The 24,155-nt window shown below is 56.1% G+C and overlaps 2 protein-coding genes across 2 annotated transcripts in view; one reads left to right on the top strand and one right to left on the bottom strand.

Annotated features, from left to right (window-relative positions):
- Nucleotides 1–8,202: 8,202 nt before the first annotated feature.
- On the bottom strand, nucleotides 8,203–9,978 carry RPL35 (ribosomal protein L35). Its single transcript, XM_035555433.2, has 4 exons — nucleotides 9,900–9,978; nucleotides 9,524–9,660; nucleotides 9,127–9,208; nucleotides 8,203–8,423 (listed from the first exon to the last, which is right to left on the bottom strand). The coding sequence occupies exons 1-4, from the start codon at nucleotides 9,900–9,902 to the stop codon at nucleotides 8,274–8,276; spliced, it is 372 nt and encodes a 123-aa protein (XP_035411326.1). The 5' UTR covers nucleotides 9,903–9,978; the 3' UTR covers nucleotides 8,203–8,273.
- Nucleotides 9,979–10,593: 615 nt separating this feature from the next.
- Nucleotides 10,594–24,155, top strand: part of SCAI (suppressor of cancer cell invasion) — a 42,182-nt gene continuing 28,620 nt past the window's right edge. The window contains exons 1-2 of the mRNA XM_050714539.1: nucleotides 10,594–10,675; nucleotides 23,817–23,948. Coding sequence (XP_050570496.1) covers nucleotides 23,842–23,948 — 107 coding nt within the window. The 5' untranslated portion in view covers nucleotides 10,594–10,675; nucleotides 23,817–23,841. The remainder of the gene's footprint in view (nucleotides 10,676–23,816; nucleotides 23,949–24,155) is intronic.

Genomic DNA, 24,155 nt, shown 5'->3' with positions numbered 1-24,155 from the left:
CGTGGCCACGGCTGCGTCCCGCGGGCCCCTGCCTGGCGGTGCAGGAGGCAGGCCAGGACCAAGAGCAGGGCCGGGAGCGCGGCCTGGCTCAGTCCTGGGGAAAAAAGAGGAATTTGCTGTTTCCAGGTCTGAGCTGCAGCCTGAGGAGGAACATCTGGGAGCCGGGACCGGCTGCCAGGAAATCTGGTCTCACTGTAACCTGGACACAGAGAGACGAGAGCAGCTGAGCGTGGGCATGGGCGGCAGCAGCTGCCCCAGCCCTGCTGCGAAATTCTGCAACCGTGGAGCTGCCAGGGGGCCCCCGAGGGGCCAAGGGGCGAGAGCAGCCCCCCCAGCGGAGCACACATCCTGGGCATGGCCGAAATGACGCTTCCTGCTGGAAACGCCCAAGGCGGGCACCACGCACAGGCAGCCCGGTGCTGCCCTGGGACTGCGGGACGCTCTTTGCCGCCTCTGCTCCAGCCCCAGCCCGGATCCTGCCCCGGTGCCCCGCTGGTGGTGCGGTGCGGTGCAGCACATCCCTTGCTCATCCGCCAGTCCCCCGCCAGGGGAAAGGAGCTGGCCGACTTTTTTCCCCTGGCTGGGTCTCTGCCAGGCTTTTATCTAACGATCCCCAGCAAATCCCTGTCTAAACAATATGGATTTCTGACATTTTTTTGCGGTAAAGTAAACTCCCAGCACATCTCTAATTCCAGGGCTTTGTTGTTCTTCTGCGGGGGCCGCCGCTTTGCCTTGCGCTGTCTTGCTGCGCTGGACCAGCGTTGGGCTTGGGGTTAGGGGCGTCCCTCGATTCCCTCTGGGAACAAAAACATCAGGAACAAAGCATGGCCCCGGCCGTGCCCTGGGGGTAGCCGCCCGCACCCAGCGTCACAGGGACCCGCAGGCACCTGCACCGAAGCGCCCTGGGGCCTGTCCCTGCGCCCCCGGTGCCCCCGGCAGCGCTGCCTGTGCCCGTGCCCGGGGCAGCAGGCGAAGACACAGCCACGGCTGCCCAGGAAGCAGAGGGTGCGATGAGAGGAGGCAGTTTGGGGCCTGAAGGGGAAGGGAGTGGGGGGTCCCAGGGCAAGGTTAATTAAAACCACGTGGCTGGAGAGCAGCATTGCCTAATTGCAGCTGTGGGGCCTCCTGCAAAGGCGCCCCTCTGCGAGCACACCCTGGCTGCCATTAACACCACGATAACGAGAAACTTTAATTACACCCAAATGACAGACATTTCACAAGATAAGTCCTTCCCCCGACGGCTGCTGGCATTTCCCCAAACCCTGCGCCCCCAGCCCACGGCACCCGTGGCCAGGACAGCTCGGCACAGCCCTGGGGGACACGCCGGTGGTTGGGTGACACTGGCCACAGCGCACGGCGTCCCCAGGGCTTGCCCAGTGCCCGGCACCGCTGGGCCCTGCACTGGCCACGGGGGCTGTGGAAGCATCCCCGGCCCCCAGCTCAGCACCACAGCAGCCCTGCCCCACTCCAGCCTGAGGAAACACCAGCAGCGAGCAAAAACAAAGAGGCTTTTGTCTCCCGGAGGGGTCATTATGCTGGGTTCTTCGGGCTTCCCCGGCCCCCCACCGCTCCATGATTTTTTCTCAGCCTAAAGTCACCCCGATGCCTTTCTCCGCTATTGTGTGCCGGGGACCCCCCCCCGGCCGTGGCCATGGAGCTGCCCCTCGGCGCCTGCCCGGGGGCTGCCAATGCAGCTGGGACACACGGCTCGGGGACACGTGAAACCTCCTGGGCCACTGCCACCGCCACGGGGCCGGGCTGCTTGTGCATATGGGGACCACAGCCCTGCCAGCCCGTGGGCTGCATGGTGCCAGCCTGTGCTCGTCCTGCTCCTGCTGCTGGTCCCCAGCCAGGTGGAACAGGACGGAGGTCCCTGCGCAGGATGCGGTGGGGACATGTGGCTGGGGACAGGCCGGGTTCCTGCCGCGCCAGACGCCACTGACTTCCAGACATTCCTCCTGTGCGTGCCCAGCACCACCTCTGCTCATAACGTGATTAAGAGATTAAAAATCCCTCCATGCAGCAGCAAGCAGCAAACGAAGCTTGAGATGGGGACGCAGCGGGGTGGCAGCGCCTGAGGCCTGGCGTTGGTGACGGTAACGCGGCACCTGGGGAAGGGCGGCCGAGGCCAGCGGGGGCAGGTGGCTGCAGGCACCGCGTGCCCCGTTCCACAAACACCCGCTGTGGTCAGCGGGACGCAGGCGGGTCCTGGGGGGCTGCCCCCTGCGGGCCCCTCTGCCAGGGCAGGCGGTGAAGCAAGAAAGGCCCAACTCCCCCCTGACCCCGTCTGCTTCCTTCTCAGTTACCGGCCCGGCTCTGTGTGTTTGCGGGAGCTTTGCCTCCCTGCTGGCCCAGCTAATCAGGCTGGGGCCCCTGCTCAGCACAGAGCTGCCCGGGGCTGCAGGCACCCCCAAGGGTGCCAGCCCCATGGCGGGGAGCAGCCCAGCGGGCAGCATGCAGAGCAGGACGGGGCGAGGGTGCGGTGCAGGGGTGCTGAGCAAGGCACGGGCTCTGCTCCAGGCGTGGCTCAGCCGGAGCCAGCCCTGGCTGCAGCGTGGCTGCTGGAGGGCCGGAGCCTGCCCGGACCTGCTGTGCCGGGAGCTGCTGCCGTGCCAAGCGCACCTCCCGCCCGCCAGCTCCTGTGCTGGGCACCGCCGGGACCCGCTGTCGGGGATCAGCCGTGCATCACGGATCTCAGTCCTTGTCCCACCTCCAGCCCCCGGGGGTTTGGCTGTGCTGGGAGCCCCCAGCCCCGGCTGCTGGAGCCTCAGAAACAGCCGGCGGGGCTGCCCAAACATCCTCCCCTGAGCGCGGCTGTGCCAGCACACGGCACCAGCCCAGCCCCAGCCTCCAAGTCTCGCCACACCTGAGAAGAGCCATCAGCTACGGGGGAGGCTGGCAGGGAGATGGGCACCAGGACGGGGCCACATCTGCCTGTGGGTGGCACCGAGGGGACTGGAGCACGTGGGGCTGCGCGCCCTGCATGGCCCTGTGCTGGGCATCACCCACCTGCCCTGGCCACGGACAGCTGAGGGTCGCGTGCCCATGGTGCTGCACAGATGGGACTGGCGGTGCTCAGGGAATCTGAGCCGGGGAATTGGGCCCTTCCCTCGCTTCTTATCTCTGGCCAGAGCTGCTGACCCGGGGAATGAAGCAGTGTGTGTCCGGCAGCAGATGGAAGCGTGTCCTGGTGCTGTGCCCACATTGCAAACATGCTTCAAAGCCAGAGCCAGCCGTACCGAGTGTCACATCGGTCTATTTTTATCGCCCTCCCTGACCCTTCCCTCCACACTGTCCCTGCTACGTGAGGGCCTGGGCGCAGCCCCTGCCAGCGGCACAGGAGGCATTCCCCGCTGCGCCTCGCCTGCAAGGGGCACGTCCCCGCTGCGAGCTGCCTGGCAGCCCCCGGCTCGCTGCACCCGCGGCTGGCGGGGAGGGGGGGGCTCCCCCCAAAGCACCCCGCTGCCCAGCACCAGGCCTGCTCCAGTGCCCCCCCTTGGCGGGGCTGTGCTCGCAGCAGGGAGCTGTTTCTCTTGTAACCGATGAAGCCGCATCTGGCAGTGCAGCAGGAGGCTCAGGATGCGAATATCGACCAACCCAAACAAGGCTGGTCAGGCGAGCAGCAGGCGCTGCAGGCCCCCACACACCTTCCCAGCCCCCAGGGCTGCACGGGGCTGCCAGGAACGGCACGGAGGGGAAGCCGAGGCATGAACTGACCCCAGGACCAGGGGGCCTCTGTCATCCCCCGAAGTGCCCCTTTCTGGGCTTGGGCAGGCACCGAGGGCACATCGCAGCACAGACACTGCAGGACAGGAGGGGGCAGAAGGGGCAGAGCGCAGGGCATGGGGCATCCCCTCACCCCTCCCACTTTGCCCTGGGCCCCACCGCCCCCCTTCCCTGTGCCGTATCAGACACCGTCGTTCCCTGTACCTAAAATAGAGCTGATGGTCCCCAGGGCCAGCAGAAGACAGGGCTGTGACTAAGTCACTGCAGGAAGCAGCGCAGCTCGGCAGGGAGCACGGCATCATGCCCAGCAGAGCCACTGTCCCCAGGCCCAGGGGGCCGGGAGCTGCGTGGTGGGGCTGGGGGACGGGGGGCTGCCAGTCCCTGCCGGCACACCGGGGCTCCAGGGCTGGGGCTCAGCAGAGCCTAGTGGCCCCCAGGACCCCCGGGGGTGGGAGGCTCAGCCCCTGCCCGTGCCCCTCTGTGTGCCTTGACCCCATCAGCCGCCTGCGCTGGGACTCGCTTGGTGGGAAGATGTCGGTGCCTCCACAGGCCCCAGTGCAGGACCCGCAGAGCCATGGGTGATGTGGGGCCGAGCCCTGCTGACCCCGCACGCTGCAGGGCAGGGGTGGGCAGCGGCAGGCGGCAGCGGCCGGAGGGAAGGGAGGGAGCCGCGGGCCTTGGCAGTGCCGGGGCTGACTCACTCGCAAGTGGAAACACAAATCCGTTCCCAGGCTCACCGCTGCTGCTCCAAACCGCCCTGGCGAGGCAGCCGGGCACGGCAGCCCCCTTGGGGTGCCCTAAGGGCTGGACGGGGCCAGAGGTGATGCTGGGACAAAGCACCCGCTCCCAGAACAGTCCCGCTGACTGCTTGGGCAGCAGCAGCCGGGGGGGGCCCCCCAGGCATCCCCAGGACCAGGGGGGATGCGCAGAGGGGCCACGGTGCCCACTCGGACCCTCAGCCCCCACTGCGAGCCCTGGGGCAGCCTCCACCCCTCTGTCGGTGTCGTGCTCCCGGGGAGCTCCTCTGCTTGGCCAGCCTGCGCTCTGCAGTCCCCGCCAAGGAGAATCTCAGCAAAAATGGGCCAGAACTAAAGAAATAACGCAGGACGCAAAACTTTTCCAGATGTCGGGGTTTGCTACTGTTCTCCCACGTGCGCTGCTGCCTTGGCCCAGCGCGCACACTGCCTGCTCGCAGCCCGGCCGGGTCTGCGCCCTCCTGCTGCGCACCCTGGCACTGGCCGGCTGGCAGCGGGGCCACGCTGGGGCCGGACGGTGCCCATGCAGCGCGGTGGCCGTGTCGCTGCCTCTCCTCCCTGCCCGCTGCAGGAGGGGCTCCTGCTGCTCGGGGTGCCCCCGCACCCTACAAACGCTCCCTCCCAGACAGCGCCCTGTGGCACGGCACGGGGGGAGGAGGGCCGCCCGCGCTGCTCCCCCGGCTGGGCTCTGCTCGGCCTCGCACAGAGGCTCCCTTCATCGGGTGCGCGGCCCGGGCTGGCAGGGAGTCAGAGGGCCCCGGCACGCAGCACCCCCGGGTCTGGGAGCCCCAGTGCCACCTTTGTACGGGAGCCACCAGGACAGCGGGAGGGGGCCCCTCGGCGCAGCGCCTGCGTGCAGACACTGCCTGCATTCACGGGAGCAGCGGGGCCGGGGGCGGCGTGGGGACAAGGCCTCCCCCTGCCCGGCCAACAAAACCAGCATTCAGGGCAGCCAGCGGGCGGCTGCCCCGGGCGGACCTGGGCTGCCCACGGGGCTGGCGGGACGGGGACGGCGAGACATGGCTCTGCCCCCCGGGCCGGGGGTGACGATGGCATCGCCGCTCACACAGCTCCATGGTGGCACGCGGGGGCAGCGGGCGCGGCCGAGGACACGAGGGCTGTGGTCACAGCCCCGCATGGCCCCGCACGTCCCGCTGCGTCCCCACGTCCCCTGCTGTGTGCAGGAGCCAGGGCAGCGCCCAGGGGAGCTGCGGGGCTGACGTCCCGCAGGAGGGAGGCAGCGGGAGCAGCACCGGGAGCAGGGCCAGGAGCGCCAGGCTTTGTGTGCAGCGGAGCCCCCCCGTGCCCGGGGCTCCCCGCAGCCGCCCCGCCGGGCCCCGGCCGCTGCCCCCCCGCTCCCCGCGGGCTCTGCCCGTGCCGCTGGTGCCGCCCCGCGGCCGGCGGGGACGCGGAGCCCGGCCGGGGCCAGCCCGGGCCCGCCCAGCCCCGCGGGACGGGGCAGCGGCAGCTGCCGGCAGGGCGGGGTCCGGAGGGGTGTCTGTCTGTCCGTCCGTCCGTCCGTCCGTCCCCAGAACCGAGTCAGCTCAGCGCCCCCCTCCCCGGCCGGGGGCAGGCAGCAGGTGCTCGCTGCGGCTGCCAGCGGGAGCCAACCCCCGCTACCGCCCCCTGCCTTCGGGCCGCTGCGGGAGCACGGAGACGGCGTCGGCCCCCCCAGCCCGCGGCTGCCGGCAGGGGGCTGGGGCACCCCGGCACCTGCTGGGACGCTCGGCGAAGCGGGAAGCAGCACAGAGCGCTGACGGCCCCGCAAAGCGCGGCACGAAGGGCAGGGAGCAGCACCTTTTGTTCCGACAGCTGCAACGTGCAGCTCCCCACCTGCAGCCCGTCACTCCTGCATCCATTCGGAGAACCACAGTACGTTACTCCCAATATTTTTACAGTTGTTTGTCCACAGGCTGTCTTCTGTAACAGCACAGGGCGCTTCTGATGAAAGGGCCGGGCTCCCACGTTTTGCCACCCTGCTACAGGCAGGTGGAGCAATTCAGCCCCAGGATTTAATGCAGTGCCAGAAACACACTTGGCTCTCCCTACGCACCTGGTGCAGACTGTGCAAAAACTTACGGTGTTGTCCCCTATTAAATCCCGCAGCAGTGTGGCAATCCCTTTGCCTCGCACTCTGGGCTTCACTGCCAAGTATTTAACAGGTCACCTACTGCCCCTCTCGACGGGAAAGCACAGCACGAGAATCCCACCCCACACAGCAGTTACACACTTGGCTCCACCACCGCTTGTGTAAGAATGCAGAAACAAAGCGTGCCCCTCACCCTGAACGCTGCACTGAGGGAGCTCAAAGGGGCAGAGCTGAGGCGAGCTGAGCATTCTGCTTTGTTGTTTCACAGGCGGATACAGAAAAGCTTCTGAAAAACAGCAGATTGCAGCTCCAACCCGTTAGATACGGAAGAATACAGAAGAAGTTGGACAAACTGATTTAACTGCAAAGTCGGCCTTGCTCTCAGCACAGCCGCACTGGAGACCTCCAGAGGTACCTTCTGACCTCAACCATTCTGTTTGGAACCGCACCTTGGAGAAGTGCAGCACAGAATTAACAAATTCTCAGCAATGGCTTTAGGATGTTCAGAGGTGTCAGCTGCGAGCCCCGATTCATTTTATCTGTGCAGCTCGGCCAACACGCTGAGAGTCTTCCCTGGGCTTCACCTTAGACTCTCAGTGCCTGGTACTTAAGCTTTTTCCCCCCCTCCCTTTTTTTTTCCCCCCTTTCTTCACTGAATGGTAAGCGCCATGTTACCAATCTGTAACCCAACGGCATCAGGCTCCTGGGACAGAAGTGTGCAGATCTGCATCCTCCCAGCGGTCTGCTTGTTTTTCTTCTGGAGGGCCACGCGTGCTGGGGGAAAAGCTCGTGCTTATCCCGAACAGGCTACTGCTGGCCACTGCAGGGTATTCGGAAACAGGAAGCAAAGCATTTTGTAGCGCTGCGCGTATTTAGGTAACGCATTAGCCTACAGAAGCCACAGCTCAACGCTCCAACCTGACAGCGCGCTTCAGCAGCCTGGCCCCTTGCAGGGCCTGGGCCAGAGCTGTCAGGCTGCGCCTCCTTCACTGCCAAGTGCATCGCGTTCAGGTCCGCACTAAGCCCTTACTGAAGCTATCACACAGCCAACATTAGCATCACTGTAAAGCTATCCCTCCTAATATCTCAATATATGGGAAATTCACTTTACCACACGTAATTAGACCTCTCTCTGGTTACAATTTGCTTGAGGCTTAAAAACCCTTCAGATCTACGCTGAGTTCAGCGAGCAGAATTAAGATCTTTTCCCTGAACAGAATCTGGATCCAATTGTGTGTAAGGACTCCCCGCTGGGTAGAGAATTTCTCATGTTAGAATACATTAGCTATACTAACACAAACCATTACTACATCAATAACGCTTGGACAGCTCTGTGCAACTCTTCACTACATCAGAACCAAAAAAGGCCTTCAGAATCACGACTTCGGGTTCCAAAGAACCGCAGCGAGGGACAGAAAAAGAAATCATTTAACGGGTTCTGTGCCAGCTCCACAGATCTGTACTCATTCACCTGCTCTTCACAGAGAAAAGATAATCGTAAGCTGCAAGTTATGTTAGCATATTCATTACCAATAAAAGTTCAAACAAGTTTTCTGAGAACCCTCTGATTTCTCTCCATAAAGCTGAAGACATCTTTATATAACTGCTACTCAAAAGAACACCACTGACACCTTCCAAACAAAGTTCTATTTAATGAGACATACCCAGGCAATACAGTTAAGAACTTTCAGTACACTGCCGTTTTATGCCTTGATGGCGTATTTCCGGACAGGGTACAAACGTTCTTTTCTCTGCTGTTTTTTGGTCTTCAGATTTTCTTCGTGCTTGTTTAACCTGCGCCGCATGGCACGAGTCTTCTTCGGCCGCAGATCCAGAGGCTTATACTTTTTGCCCTATTTTCAAAAACATACAACAGTTGAGTTTAAAAGACTGCAATGCAGAGATCGATGCATGAGCTCACAAAGAGCTGAGGTACCTATAAAAACATTAGCAGCAGTACTTTAGGCTTCTTTGCACTAGAACTATCATCACAGTCTAGAAGCTTACAGCATTTCTCTCCGCTGGGAAGCAGTAGTTGATACTAACTTCTGTACCAGCTCTACTAACCTTCACTCAGGTTAGAGGTAAGTAATTGATCTTATGGGTCCCAATTTCCCAAGACCTTTTGAAATTTTCTTCTCCCATTCTAACCAACCCACACCCCTAACAAGTGTTATTCTAAAAACTACAGGAATGTGCTGAGCAAGAGAATTACTCACTCACCTGCAACTTAATAATTAAGATTTAGCAAGCAGAGTATCTGCATTTCTGGGAACTGCACCTTCTAAAAGATATACTAGACTTTCAGAGAAAGGGTGCTGCCCAGAAAACTCCCCTGGCAAAACATACTCACACTGAACTTACAGAGCCCTGGTTAGTCTCTTAACAGTATTTTAAAGTGAACCATGACTAGAAAGCTTTAAACTATACATACGTGAACTTTTTTTTCCTTAAGTTTAAAGCTTTACAAGTAATAATCCATAGAGTTAGAATGCTTCTAAAATTTTAGTGTGTTTGAGAATAACCAAAATTACTGCGTAGAAAGTTTGGACTTACTTTGTAAAACTTTCTCAAGTTCTCCTTCTGAGTCTGATTGATCACAGTTAAGACTCTAGCAATAGATTTGCGCACCACACGGCTGCAGGTGGAAAAAAAAAAAGAGGATGTCTCAGAACGCACCAAGGGACAACCACCACGGTTTTAAAGAACCGGCATTCCACGGATGACAGGGACATCGGACAACCACGCAGCTCGCACCGTGCCCGCTCCGCGCTGCGGCGCGGCACCACCCAGCAGGCCTCCCCTCAGCGCCTCGGAGCAGAGCCCCACGCACCGAGCCCCGAGCCCACACGCTCCCCTCCGCCCCCCAGCGCGGGCAGCAGGGGACGGCCGGTCCCTGCCGGTCCCTGCGCTCGGCCCCTCACGGCCCCGTCCCGTCCCGGGCCCCGCTTACATCTTGGAGAGCTTGGAGGCGGCCCCGCCCGTCACCTTGGCCACGCGCAGCTGCGACAGCTCCACCTTGAGGTCCTCCAGCTGCTTCAGCAGCTCCTCCTTCTTCTTCCCCCGCAGGTCCCGGGCCTTGATCTTGGCCTGCGGGCGGCGGGCAGCCGGTCACGGCGCGTCAGGCGGGCGCCCCGCAGCCCCGGCACCCCCCCGCCCGCCCCCGGCCCCGGCCGCCCCCCGGCCCATCCGCCCCCCACCCCCCTCTCCCCCCCGCGGTGAGGCCGGGCCGGGCCCGCAGAGCACGGGGCCGCCGAGCCGAGGCTCGGGGTCCAGGTGCCCGCGCGGATGGCGGCGGATGCTGGCGGATGGCGGCGGGGGGCTCTCACCATGATGGCGGCGGCGGCGCGGCTCGGGCGGAAGGGCCGGAAGCGGCGCGGGGCGGGGGGGAGGGGCCGCGGCCCGGCGCCTACCAATGGGCGGCGGCGCGGGGGGGGGAGGGCCCTGGGCCGCGCCACACCCCCGCGGGCCGCGCCGTGGTACCGGCCGCGGAGGGTGGGGGGCGGCGGCGGGGCTGGGCGCCGGTACCGGGCTGGCTGGCCGCCCCGCCGCCCCGCCTCGCTGCTGCCCCGGAGCGGAGCCGGCGGTGCGGAGCGGGCCGAGGTGCGGCGGCCTCCGCATGGGGGCGGCGGGGACGTGACGGCGGGCGGGAGGCGGCCATCGCGGCGGGGCCGGGGCTGAGGCCGGGCGGGACGCGGGGAGGGCCGGTGCCGGTGCCGGTACCGGTCCCGGTGCGGCGGAGCGGCGTTGGGCCGGCCCCCGGTGGCGCCGCGCCGCCTCCCCGCGCGGTGGCGCCGCCGCTCGGCTCCAGCCTCCCGCCGTGCCCGGCCCCGCGGGGGGGCGAGGCGGGCTCCCGAGTGACGTCCCGCGGGGCCAATCAGGGCGCGCCGCCCCGCCGCCGGCCCGGGCGCTCGCCCAATGGGGGCGGGGGGGCGGGGCGAGGCCGGCCCCGAGCGGCGGCAGGCGGCAGCCGCGCTCCGCGCCCCCGGACCTGGGCGGCCGCGGCCGGAGCCGAGTGGGGCTGGGGGCGGCGGCGCCCGCCCGGCACCGGCAGGGGCACGGGCACGGGCACCGACAGCGGCACCGGCACCGGCACGGCCTCCAGGTGCGCGGGGCGGGGCGGGAGGGCAGGAGCGGCGGCGTGGGGCCGGGCAGGGCCGGGCCGGTGTCCCCGCGCCTCCCGCCCGCCGCCGGTCCCCGCGGAGAGGCCCCGCCGCAGGCCGAGGCCCGGCCCAGGTGAGGCGGCGGCGCCGCGGCAGGTGCGGGGCCGGCCCCGGCGGCGGGTGAGCGCTGCGGCCGTGACAGCGCCGTGACGGCGCCGCGCCCGGTGCCCGGTGCCCCGGCGCTCCCCCGGGGCCGGCGGTGGGCGCTGAGCGGCCCCCGGCCGGCACCTGCCTGCCCCCGGGCCCGGCCGCGCTCCCCCGGGGCTGTCGGTGCGTGGCGGGCTCGCCCCGCGGGGGCGGTCGGGGTCCGTGCGGGGGGCGCGCGGGGCGGCGGGCGCTGAGAAACCGGGGGCCGGCTGGGGCCGGCCGTGCCCCCCGGGGACTCTCCGGGGTCCGGCTGTGCCCTCCGGGGGGTCCTCCGGGGCCGGCTGGGGCTGGCTGGGGCTGGCTGGGGTCCGGCTGTGCCCCCCGGGGCCGGCTGTGCCCTCCTGCCCCCAGACGTGCTGCCCATTCCTGCCCGTAAGGGCTCCAGCACCCGACGGCGGCCCCAAAAAAAGGCCGCAGACAGAGGCGGCTGTCAGCTCCCAGGCTCTGCTCCTGCGGCACGTAGCGCGGGGCTCGTTTGTGTCAACATCTCGGCTGGGCTTTTGTGCCGTAGCGATCGGGCTCCGAGCTCGTGCCGTGTCTCGGTTCGGCAGTTCTAGCCCCCCGCCCGCAGAGCGGATCCGTTATCGTAAAAAAAATTGCCAGGTTTGGAAGAGCTGTCCAAACGCAATCCGTGGTTCTCGGCGTCTCGTCTCAGTGCGGAGCAGCGCTGTCGGACGGTAGGATGATGAAAACGCTGGGCGAAGTGAATCTCCCAGCATGCACATGCCCTCCCACCATTCCTGCGAGCAACGAAACTGCAGTGGTGGGAGCAGCCTTGGGGATGGCAGGATGGGCCTGCCGGGGCTCTCGCCGCGGAAGTTTGCGGCTGCAGTCGCTGCCTGGCGACCCGGGGCGAACCCCGTTGTGTAACGGCCGCGACTCGCCGCGCTCCGGCGGCGCAGGGAGCGGTGAAGAAGCGTGACACCTGCCCCTAAATCGTGTTCTTGCTTCTTTTTGGAGTCGGATAAGTCGGTCTCTTCTAAGATATTTTGATAAACCGGATTATGCTTGTTTAAAAAAATAAAAGAGCTGCTTAACGAGAAGCGAAGAATATAATTTGCCAGTCAGTCTGGGCTGCCAAAATAATACAGACAGCGTACACAAACGTGATAGCCAGGTACTTTGCTTCAGAAAATATAAAAGCAATTATTCACAGAAACCATATGTAGAGGAAAAATATATTACTGCTTTATAGAGACAATTGTCGTCATTGCTTTATTTTAAAGCGCGTGTACAATGCACAGACAAAAGTCACTTGGTAATCCGTGTCCCTTACGAACGCTGGAGGTTTCTCACAAAGATGGCCGGTTGGGGTGAGCATGTAAGAACATGCTTCCGTTAAACGTGTAAGATCCAACCAGACAGTAGCACCCTGTTCTTTGTTTGCAGTGGTCACTAGAGAAACTAGATCTACTCGTGATAAAAGGCTGAAAGTTGCCGCTGTGCTCGCCCCGTGCAGCCCACGAACACTGCACCTTTGCATCGGTTCTACTCTGATTTAGCTCTGCTGGCTTTAAAAGGAGTTGTTGATAAACAGCAGTGTAAATGAATAACGGAGATGAATCTGATCATCTGGACGCGTTGCTTTGGCTTGTCTTTTGCCATGTATGGTGACTTTGAGGCCAGAAGGAAGAGTTCTGGTGTGAAAGGCTGTTCTGAAGTGATGTTACAGTTAAGTCTTAGCTATTTAGGCAGTATTTGGAAGGGGAAAAAAAAAGCAGAATACAGCCATCGGTTTTATCACAGAAATCTGTGTTGGTGTCTTTTTTTCACAGAACTCTTCATAGTTCTTTTCATAGAAATGTTTAGTTGGAGCGAGCTGTGCAGGAGGAAAACCAGGACTTGTACAAGCAATTTTTACACTCCTTTTCTTTGGTATTCTTGCCTAAGAACATTCTGCAGGCTTGGCTCTTATAGCCAGGCTGCTCTCTTTAAGCACATAAGCCCTATTCTGGATATGTAGTTTTTAAACAGGCTGGAAACAGAGTTATGGAATGGGGTATGTGTTGCAGCAGAGGAAGGCTGTTTAAAGGAGTGCACGAAGTCGTACGTGGGAGCTGCATGGAGGGTCAAATAGAGGTCTGTTTCTATAAAGTATGTGTGTTAGTTGCCAACACAAATATTACCTAGCAGTTTACATGTGCTGAGAGAGCACAGTACAGTCCTGCAACAGGAATAGAATAGAATAACCATCAGTCTGGTTCCCTCAGGATATCAGGCAAGAAAGGAAGTGTGTGATGCCAAAAAGCCTGGATGGAACAGCAGGTTTGGAGGACTCCTCGCTTGAAGGATTTTTAATTATTGCTATTATTATAATGGAACACAGACTAGAAGCTCAATTTTTTGTATAATTAAGGTAGAAATCAGCAGAGGGATTTCTCTGCCTTGTGGTAGAGTAATGGTCCAGGAGCGGTTTGTGCTCTGCAGGGTGAATTCCCGGAGTGGTGACGCTCTCCGTGCAATTCCCGTGCTTGCTGGCAGCTCACTGCCAAACACCGTCTTGGAGGGAGGAGGAGAACTGAGCTGATCAAAAAGCTTTCCCGAGCTTGCACTGCATTCTTTCTTGTCAGGGTAAGGATCCTGTTGGAAAGCAGCCATTGACACCTTGGCCAAGAATGCTAACAAGATGTAGCATGTGATGAGTCCTGCCCTCCGGGCCGGATGCTGGCCCCAGCTGCCATTTGGACTGTCTAGTAAATGGCTGGCCTAAAGAGGTCTCCGAATTCTCTGCACCGCATTAACATCAAGTCCCATTGTATGGCAACCTTACCGTTTTGAATTAGGAGTGTGTATAAAGGAGTTAAAACATTGGTCGTTTTCTGAGTCAAGAAAAAAAAATATCGTGTAGCTCAGATGCTTTTCAGGAACTTGGCCGCTGTAGATGCGAGAGGCATGTGCTTTTCCACACTGCTTTAGGTGATGGCTTAGTTCAAGGGGGCCCAGCTTTGGCTCAGTCAACAGTTGTGTTGGCGTCGTGCCATCGAACGTGCATAAAATGGAGCTGACTGCAACTCCCTGCTCGCTGCAATATGGAGGGGCACCCCGCGCGTCCCGGGGCCCCGGTACGCCTTGCTGCAGGTTGTCCTGGCCGCGGAGCTACGTGGGGATGCGCAGCCCTGCAGCGCGTGCTGCTCTGCTGTGACTCCGGAGCTGCCTTTGAGTCCCTGGGTTGTATTTTGGTGTCTTGTCATAACTGATGCATTTCAGCCCTTACTGTGCCTGTGCTTCCAAAATCCTCCTCCCTTCTCGCAGTGGCTTATGTGCTTTTCCAGATTTCCAGATGTGCGAGGTTCACGTCTCATTTACAGGCTCTTCCTGTGATTTTGTGGCTTATGCGCGTTGCCACCAAATCAAGATAAAACACAACTGGCATTTTAACTGCTCCAAGCACATTGTGTGTAAATAAACCACTAAATAGTTGAGCTTGTGAAATGTAAATACACACAGCTCAACCCGCCGCAGCTGATGGTGTTTTTCTCTCTCTCCTCTTCCCCTCCCACCCCTGCCAAGAGTAGGCTAGCCTGATGTTCTTTTTTTCTCCTGCTCTTTCATACAAAGCAAATGACTGCTAAGCACCATGTAGGTGGTATGCAGGCACCACTGCAGAGTCACAATTTGAGTTAAACGTGGACGAAAGGAAGTAGGTGCAGCCTCTTCAACGTTGCTTCTGAACCATCTTCTGGGGATTCCTGGACTCTGGTGACCCGGAGGCTCTGCATCAGCCTGACTTTGAGCTTGGGCTCATTTTCAGCTGCAAGCTGGTTAAGTCAGTACAAGAGCAGAGACCCAACTGTGATGGCGTTTTTGGGCTTTGCCCTTTGTTCATCCCGTACACAGAGGGTCGTGAACTGTAGCGAAAGAGGGATCACAGAGGGCACGGAGCGGACAAATGTGGAACAGATTGCGAGTGGCAGGAGCATAAAGAAGAGAAGCAAAAGTTTTGTGTTATGAAGTTAATTGAAAAAGGCCACATATGCATCCTGTGGTGATACTGTGTCACTCGTATGTAAAGTGAGTCGGCCTGGAGTGAATTCAGGAGAGCCTGCTGGTAAGGCGTGACGTAGACGATCTCTTGCTGTAGCGGACGGGAAGGGCCAGCTTTCTGTTCCCAGGGCATGGTGCTGGTGGGCAGCTCCACGCTGTTCTGGGGCAACGGTGCCAAAGCTGCAGTTCCGGGTACAGGCAGGTGTGCTGGAAGCAATAGAGGGCTTGTAAAAAACCTGGTCCTATAGCCTAGGCACGTATTTGAAACTGAAATAACAAGATTGACACTCTGTTCCGGGTATTCAAATTCATTTGCCTCCGAGCGGAGCAGAATTTGTGGCGTTGGCTGTTTCCCTGCGGGAGTCTTGAGTCAGTTCCTGCGGAGGGGCGGGAGGCAGCGTGGGGCTGGCAGCCCACGTCCCTGCGGGCTTCGGCGGCTGCTGGCGAGCCGCCGGGTGCCCGGCGGGCCGGGAACGGGCTGCGCGTTCGCGTGAAGGCAGAGCGCTGCCAGCCTGCGGTGGCTGCTGCTTGTGCACCTGTGTGCCTGCTGTCTGCCGCGTCCACGTGCTGTAGCGCTGTGGGTCTGGAGACCGCTACGCGTGCGTCCTGTCTTCTCGGGCATCTTCCCTCTCCTCCGCCCCGTGTGGCAAACAAGGCTTGTGCGGTTGCAGTCGGGCCTCCTTCTGCTTCTCCCAGTAACTCTTGGGTCGCTGTCCGATGACACCAGCGTTGCGGGAGGGACGAAGGCCCTGACGGTTATCGAGCCAGTCATTTCCACACAGCATGGCGGAGCTGAAGGAGCGGGACACATTCGGTGCGTCTGAGGGGCAGGACCGGAGGGCGGCCCGTCGGCTGACCGGTGCGCAGGGAGGCGCCGGCCTGGCCCAGCGTGGAGGGCAGCGCCACAGGACTCCTTGGCTTTGTGGCTTTGTTATTTTTTTAACATATCTCACCTCTTGCTTGATTCGCAGAGCTTGCTACTTCTGCAAGTGAGCTGTAAAGTCGGTACATTTTTAGTAGGAAAAATACTTTCCTGGAGAGTTCCCTATTGAGTAGAGCTGTTTGCATCTGCAGGTGATTTTCAGTCAGCCACACTGTCGTTTTTTGACAAAATAGAAGTTTTTCACCCTCCTTGCTCGTGCTGCATTTCCCCTTAGTGCCCTTTTGAAGTAACTCAACGTCCAGGCACAGAGAACGTGATCTGACCGGCGTTTCGAGCTGAACGAAATAGGTACTTGCTTCTGCGTCTGAAGTTACATTTTAAGTTGATTGTTCTCGTGGTCAGACAAAAAATGTCTCCGCAGGCCGGGCTCTGTGCAAGCCCTGTTCGTTGTGCGTCCCGTGGGGGTGCTTTGCGAGCAGCGGGCGCAGCCCGTGGGGAGCCTGGCCGGGTGTAGGCCGGGCCCGTCCCGCAGGCTGCAGCCCCCGGCCTGTCGGTGGCCGTGCCCCGGCGCGGGGAGAGCAGGCTGGGGCCGGGGAGCTGCAATCACCACGGTGCGGGCGTGCCCGGGGGTCAGCAGTGGCTGGGGATGAGAAATGCCTCTGTTTGGTTCCAACTCGTACTACAAACCTTGGAATGATAAAGGAATCTATATTTTTTTTCCTCATATTTCTTTATAAAGTCGCTGTAGCTGACATGTCCGATTCCTCTGCCTGTCAGCCTGTAATGGCTGTGATGGATGCCTGCCCCTCGCCGCTCCCCCCGAAGTGCTGGCGCCAGCGAGCTGTGAAGCTTCTGGCGTGCACGTGTGAATGGGGGGCACGTATTTACTGATGTGAAAAGTGGCGGCTCAGGAATTTGGGGACGGTGGCTCTCAGCAGAGAATTAGGTATTTTGGCAAGAAGAATGAATTTGGGTTCTAATTAATTTTGTGTTGTCTGCAGCTCTGTCAGGACTAGCGCTCTGAGCAGAGTACGTGGAAACACACAGATGGTTTTCCCAAAACGTGCAGCGTAGCTTTGAAAGGAAACACAAGAGGCGAGTATGCCAGTCTGTAGAAGGAAGAGAGAGGCAAATAGCAAAGGTAGACGTCTTGCTTGACAGCAGCAAAAATGCTCATATTTCTCCTAGCCAATGGCAGCAGAGTGGTGCTGGTCCGTCTATTGTAGACCAGTAATTTTTTGTTTGTTTTTCCTTAAAGGATGAAATGGGAAAGAACGTTGGCATAATGCAGGGGTGGGATTCTTTTTTTTCTTTTGATGGGTACTGCTGTCATCTGCAGTGGTTCGGTTTGGTTTTTCAGAAGGAAGTTCTCAGCAGGGGAGGTGCCACAACCAGCTGCTCAGAGTAAAGCATGAGGAAGATTCTTGGCATCTGTCCTTTCCTTTTAACAGGGAGTTAGCGGGCTGTTAGGAGCCCAGCACCATATTCAGTATCATCTAGCGAGAACTTTGAAGCTTTCTGGATACAGAATGGTGCTCCGATCTGATCTGGAAGTAAGGGACAGCTAATCAGACCTTTACTGGTAGAGATTCAAGCTGTGCTGGTACCAGGCTTCGGGTATGAGTGATCAAGAGCTTAGTTTTATCTGTTACCTATTTCTTATCAGCTGATTAATACCTACTGGGTGTCGGGCTTTATATTGCATTCTCTTTGGTAGTGATGCTGTGGGAGATGTTTCAGGATGAAAAGTGAAAAGAGAGCCGCTCTCTCTGACTCAGGGTTTGAAACCTTCCAAGTCCTGACAGATTAGAATGGTTAGAAATAGAATTCTACCAATAGTTTCTGTGGAGAGCAGTTCTAATGATGCCTTAGTCTGGGGAAGTTCCTGTTTCAACAAGATAGATGTAGAAAGTTTATTTGCTTTTGCTTTTTGGTTATTACTTGCATCTCTGTGCAAGGAGTGGGAAGCATTTGAAAAGCAGTTTATATTTCTCTGCTGTGATTTCTTGATTAAAATGGTAAAACTATCCATGAAGCTGTGAATCAGGATGCAACCATAACTTACTCTTATCATTAGCTCACTTGTCTAAGCACATGATTATATTTCCTGCTCAACTCCAGCATTTGAATATTAATCAGAGCCTCAACTGTAAACCCCAGGCCATTTGTATTCGGTGCAAGCAATGAAACTCCAGATCAGCAAGAGTTTAGGACGTGCCGTTCATATGACAGTGTGCTGTTTCATGTTGCATCTGTTGCAGAAATGCAAGTTCTGATTCTCAGGCTAAGGGTTAGTCAAGACAGCCAGCCCAGCCTAGCTCGCTGCTTGGTTTGCAGCCTACTGTCATCAGTTGCGCGGGTGAAAAACACTAGAGCAGCACTTTTGCCATAAGATGTTACTCTTCTTCTTATTCCTCTTCCCAAGACTGACCACCCCGGGTTGCCATGCTAGACTTGCATCTGCTGTCCTGTTTTGAAGCTCCTGTGGGGGTTATTTAAGGGACAGAGTCGAAACCTCAGTAATCAAAACAGCTGGAGCCTGAAATAAAATACAGATTCTTGTTCTAATTTTCACCACGAAGCTTCCCTGGGTCATATTGATCACTTTTCTGGGTTGTAATAAATGTTTCTCTGCATAGTGTGAATATTCAACATCCAGACTTAATCTCTGAAAGGCTGAAACTCCACGGGGATCAGTATTTGTAAGGTGCGTGAAGTCACTTGCTACACGAACGATGTGTTCTGCTTTTAGGAAGGGTTGCTTCCGAAAGATGTGTTTGTGCCTATTCTTTGGAAATATTAGGATTTTTTAATGAAAGTGATGGTTTGAAGTATAAATACCTAAAGCTTTAGGGCTAAATTCCTCTGATTTGAAGTAAGAAAGACTGGTTGGTTATCACGTATGTGAAGTATCTGTGCTTGTGCTCAGTAATACAGACTTTAATTTCTTAAAATACAGGAGAGATGTGCAGCTAAAGGCTGTGTAATGAGATAGTGCCTCTCCTAGTACAGGATGAGAGTTTTAAGTCTAACGCTGATTGTCTAGTGAGAAGAGTTGTTTTTTCAATTGACCATTTAAATGAAGTAGATAAAGCACTGCTAGTGGGCACTCTTGGCTCTTATCCCGTAAACATTTGTGTGAGGAGCTGTGCGGGCTGACTGGAAGGCAGCTGGGCTCCTGAGCCCGCTGCTGAGCAGGAGCGATGGCCTGCCAAAGGAGACATCAGGAGGTCGAGGTGCCACGTCCAGCCCACCCTGCTGGTGCAGCTCCAGGGACCTTCCCTCGTTTGGCGTGCCCGTGCTCAGCAGTTTGCCCAGGTCACGGGCACCATCCTGCTCCAGGATCGCCGCTTGTTCCGCAGCGAGTGTCAGGCGTGAGGCTGTGACCTCCCTCTTCTACCAGACAGATGAATCGCAGGTTACAGTTACCCTGGCTGAGCAATAAATCTGGCTAGGGAGACCGCACCTAATGCTAATGTTGTTTAACGTATCTGTGCTTGACTTCCGTTGTCAGCTTGGTTTCTGTGAACCAGGGTGTTCTTTCACCATGCACAAAGCATGCCTTGCCTTGCAAGCTTGAGCCTGAGTATAGGGCCGGTTGGGAGCGTGTACAGTTGACTCGAGCAGGCTTTTTTTCCTTTCCAACCGAGCCTGGAAAACCTTAGCCAAAAGACAGCAAACCACAGGGAAGTGGAAATGTGTGTGATGTAAGTGACACATAACTTTAAAAACTACTTGCTAGCATCGTGAAGCTTTCATCCGTTTCCCACACAACCCGTCCTCCTCCTACTGCCTTTCAGCTCCAACTGCTCTGCATGGTCTTGGTGTTCTCTGGGATGCCTGTAAGCTCTTCTCTCCTGTCCTCCATGCTGCAGTGGGATGCATTTGCACAATACAACAACGTATTGTACTGAGCAAACCTGGAATTGTGCGTTCTGAGAGCGTGTTGGTAAGAACCTGGCATGTGAAGTGCTGTGTTTGGCTAGCACAATTTTTCTGCCTTGTATAGCCTGAGGAGTTGGCAAAACCTTGGAGAGAATAATAACGTCTGCTGAAAGTCACATTTTTCTGTCTTATTTTAAGTCTTAAATCAATGTTTCAGAGTCTCCTTCAGACTCTAGAGATACCTACCTACCTACCTACCTACCTACATCCACGTTTTTATATATATACATATTTTTTCCCAGCAGCATCGTTCTAAAATGTGCTACTTGAATAAAAAACAAGAAATGTGCAGAGCAGCCCAGTGGTTTCTTTTGTGTGAAAAAAAGCAAAAAACATCAAACGCAAGAACAAAAATATAAGTAGGTGATATTTCTAATATAGCTGGGCTTAGAAAACTGGGACAACTGTCTGTCTGCAGAAGAGGAGCACAGATCTGCGGGGTTACTTCTTGAATCGAGGAGGAGAGGTCTACATTGTGGATATACTACTGGTTGCATTTTATTTATTTTTGTCATTTGTAGCTCAGCAGTCCCTGAGGAAACGGCAGTGTCAGTAGCTATCTTCCTCCCTTTGCTGTGCCACTTGCTGTTTCTAATAATAATTTTCTCTTCTGTCTGTGATGCTGCTGCATTACAACACAGTCTGTAAGGCCGGGAAGACCTCCTCCTTTCCTGCGCTGCTGTGATTGTAGTTCTTTCTTTGTACAGCACCAAATGCCACCCTCTCTGGTGCATGAGAAGCCAAAACCAGTGCATGAGATAACTAATTTTATTTTTCTTCTTGATTTAAAAAGGAAAAGCCAGCTTCTCCTGTCACTTAACTGCTCATTTTCCTTTTTCTGTCCATCTTCCCTTCCCATCTTCTCTTCATATTCAGGCACATGCTGTGTCTGAGTGAAACTAGGATTTAAATTGCAGCAGTACTCAGCTCGTGCCTGTAACCAAAATGTTGCTTTGAACTTGGGATCTGTGGAAAAAATTACCTTCTAGCAGCTTTTCTAAAGATACCTCACAGATGGAAATTGTCATGCTTCTTACAACTGCACTTATTTTTTCTCTGCTTCTACTTCTTTGTTGGTTGAAATCCTTATTTCTTTTTCCATTATTTTTTCCCTGGAAGGAAGGCTCTGCTTGCCCATTATGTGGCTCAGTCCGAATGTTTTGGTAACGTAACTTCTGTATGGTTGTTTTTATAATCACCGTGAAGATAGGTTTGATGCACAGTGAGTAAGAAACGTGTCCATCCTGAGCAAGCCTCATCTTACTCCTTAAGCATCTCCTTAAGGAATTTCAGGAGGACTTTCCACTGTACCGTGTCCATCTGTAAATGCACCAGGTGGTTTAGAAGTACTCCAGTTTTCTGAATGCAAGATGTGGCAGAGCCAAAACGTGCCTTTAATTATCCTGCAAGAGAGTGAAACTTGAGCTCATCCACAGGCACCGTCCAGCGGCGATACTTGGGGCGTACTCGTTCCCTCTTCCCACGGAGGTGGTGTGTCTGTTGTATCTGTTCTGTCCCACGGGCGATTATGTTTGCATCTTCAGGTCTTTGGTGGTTTTGTGACTGTGTGGATAACTACAGTTTTGTTTCATTCTCCTTTTAACTGCGATTTGGCTGTTTCATTATAAAATAACCTAGAACAAACAGGGCACGTTGAGACTTCTGTGTTTAATGTATTATGTACTAATGAAATAGCTTGTTATAAACGCCTGAGTCCTACCCATTCATTCTGATGTCTTAGACCAACTGTCTTCTGGTCACCTCCCTCCCTCTAAAGCATGAGTAGAAAATGAGATAAGTTCTCGTGCTCGTCTCACGAGGTAATGATTAAGGTTGGGTGAGAGGAATACCCTCAAAATGTTCGACAAATATTAATGAAGTTAGGCTGTGCGTGTCTGAAAAGCTGGCAGATAGGATTTTTTCCATGTCGTTCCTAGTTTCTCACAGAGACTTCTGCCCAAAGCCCTGCAGCAGAAGCCTGCCTGCAGCCTCGGGCGCCCTGCGCCGCGGCTGGGAGGGCGGCGTGGCCACCAGGCCGTGCTGCTCCGGGTGGCCGGCCGACCTACACGGGGTCTGGATCTTGTGAAACAACAAAATGACAGACTTCAGAACCAGTTTGTTGTCACGGGGGCTGAAAGGCTCTTGGGTAAGGGTGGGTGCTTTTCTGACACTAGGTGGTGGGGGCAGTGGTGGGGGTGCTGTGCTGCTGCGGGTGAGCCTGCCCCTCGCTCCTCGTCCCGGCTTCGCAGTGCCACCACTTAGTCTGGTCTCGGGCTGATGGTTGCCTCGATGCCGCCTGCGTGGCTTGGTTGCAACATGCATTTGTTTTCATTCCTGAACCCCTGTATAGAGGGGGAGAAAAAAATGTTGTGAATGTTGTAGCGGACTGTCTCCGGGGTGTACTAGTTTTCCAGGTCTGTGTGCAGCGTCAGAGTGTGCTGGAATGCGGTTTGTTTTCTGGGCTCTTTCAGCAGGAGTCTTGGATAAGAAGACAGGTTGTTCCCTGTGCTTTCAGGCATTTTTTTCAATAAGTAGAAAAGGTGCTTTGGCCCTCTGCTTCAATAAGAAGTCCAAAGCCTTATGCCAGTAGCCATATCATGAAGCTGAACATACAGAATATTCTCCAAAATTTTTTGTTTTCAGCTGGGGAATCTCTTCGTTTCTCCCCCTCCTCCCCCCAACTCCCCTGCAGTTCTTCTGACTTTCCACAAATTAGTTTTATGCTAAATAATTAGGAACTGGCAGGGCTTAGCATAGGCTTTCAAAGTATGTCTTAACTGTCTACAATCTGAAAAGTCTTTTTTGCCTTCCTTCATTCCCATTTTTTGTTCTCCCCCAGCTTTTTATGGTTTCTCTGCAAGTATTTTGTCTGCCGCCTGATACCTTTCAGAGCAGCAGGCAGGGAATTTGCTAGCTTGTCATTTAGTGATTGCATAAACAGTCCTCTTTGCAGAGGGCCTGGCAACTCTAATGTGAGGACTGTGGTTGGTTTTGCTTGCCTGCTCCAGGGCTAACACAGATTCAGTTGGCCAATGTTAGCAATGGTTGGGGTAGATGAGTAGTGTAATTTAAAGGTAGCATACGATAAAACTGACTGTACCATTAAATTAAATTTGGGGAATGGTATACTGACTGTATGAAACATACTTAGCCATTTAAGCAACCCCTCGTTTTTTAGAAATCTGTCTGAAGTTGCTCTAGAGCGTCCGATCGTCCCCAGCGGAGCGCTGCAGAACCCGGGGGCCTCCCCGCAGGATTTAGGTCAAGCTTGCTGCAGAACACACGGGAGCTGGGGTATCGTCCCTCTTCCTGAAATTCTTGATTCACCTCCTGGCTGCTTCTGACATCTGCTTTTCAGCTCTCATTGTTCCCTTCGATTTCATGTGTTGGTGCTCTGAGTGCTGGCTGTTGTGTTTCATGCTGTGTGATCGCAAACGTAGGGATCTCAGACGTGGGCCGGTGCTTTGCAATATTCACATCCTGCTTTGCTGGACTCATACCAACAGGTTTCGACATCTGGTTGGTATGTTTGAACTCTTACGTGGTCTGGCACCCATACTCACCCATATCGCAGTCTCCTGACAGTGAGCAGAAACTTCCTCTTCTTCTGGAACTCTTCAACAGGCAGCTGGTGCACTGCACCCTGTGCTCTTGCAATAGTGCTCTAGTGCACTGACACGTGGGTGTACAAAGCTCAGGTGAATGTGTCTGCATGTTGTCTGCCCTAGGAATCACAGAATTTCTTGGTCAGCAGTGCATACTCACGGCCATCCCCCCAAACTGGAAGGCAAATTCAGAATGTCTTTGTCCAAGTATGAAACTCAAATGTTTATGTTAAAATCCTTTTACTAGCATTTTTGTGTTTGTGAATACAGTCCTCAGTTATTTTATGACTCTTGTGCCAATTCTATTTTTAATTTTGTTCTGTTAGCTAGTGCATTGTGAAGTAATAAGTCCCATGCTTTGATTCTCAGATGTTGCTTTTAATAATGAGTCTTAAGAAGAGTCACCCAAGGGAGCATTGCATGCTCGTTGTCACCATCCCCGTGGAACATGCATCTAATCTGGGTGAGTTCATAGTAGCCCTCAATTACTGAGTAATATGTCTATTTTCTTCTTCGTAGGACTGAGTTTGCCCTAAAAGAAATCATGTCATCAGGAGGAGCTGAAGATGATATTCCTCAGGCAGAGAGGAAAACAGTTACAGACTTTTGCTACTTGTTGGATAAATCTAAACAGCTCTTCAATGGCTTAAGGTTAGTGCATTGCATATTTGATAGTATTCCTTCAGAAAAGCATTGGAACACACACTCGAGTATGTGAGTGAATGTGAAGAAAGACGTACAATTAGCATTTTAATCTCGAAACCAGCAAGTTTGTTTAGGAGAGAGCAGCATGCACCTGTGTAGGGGTAGTTTTGGACCATATATGTAAGAACGTCTGTAGAAGTTTGCATGGGCTGT

The sequence above is a fragment of the Cygnus atratus genome, chromosome 19, assembly GCF_013377495.2.
Source record: "Cygnus atratus isolate AKBS03 ecotype Queensland, Australia chromosome 19, CAtr_DNAZoo_HiC_assembly, whole genome shotgun sequence".
NCBI lineage: Eukaryota > Metazoa > Chordata > Aves > Anseriformes > Anatidae > Cygnus > Cygnus atratus.
Note: the sequence above shows the minus strand (reverse complement) of the source record. Positions and strands in the feature narration are given on the sequence as shown.

Excerpts from the sequence above, each read along its gene's own strand:
- RPL35 (XM_035555433.2), bottom strand. Across the intron at positions 9,209-9,523 it reads GCCTCCAAGCTCTCCAAGAT|CCGTGTGGTGCGCAAATCTA; the intron begins GTAAGCGGGGCC and ends TTCCACCTGCAG. Across the intron at positions 8,424-9,126 it reads ACTTGAGAAAGTTTTACAAA|GGCAAAAAGTATAAGCCTCT; the intron begins GTAAGTCCAAAC and ends TTTTGAAAATAG.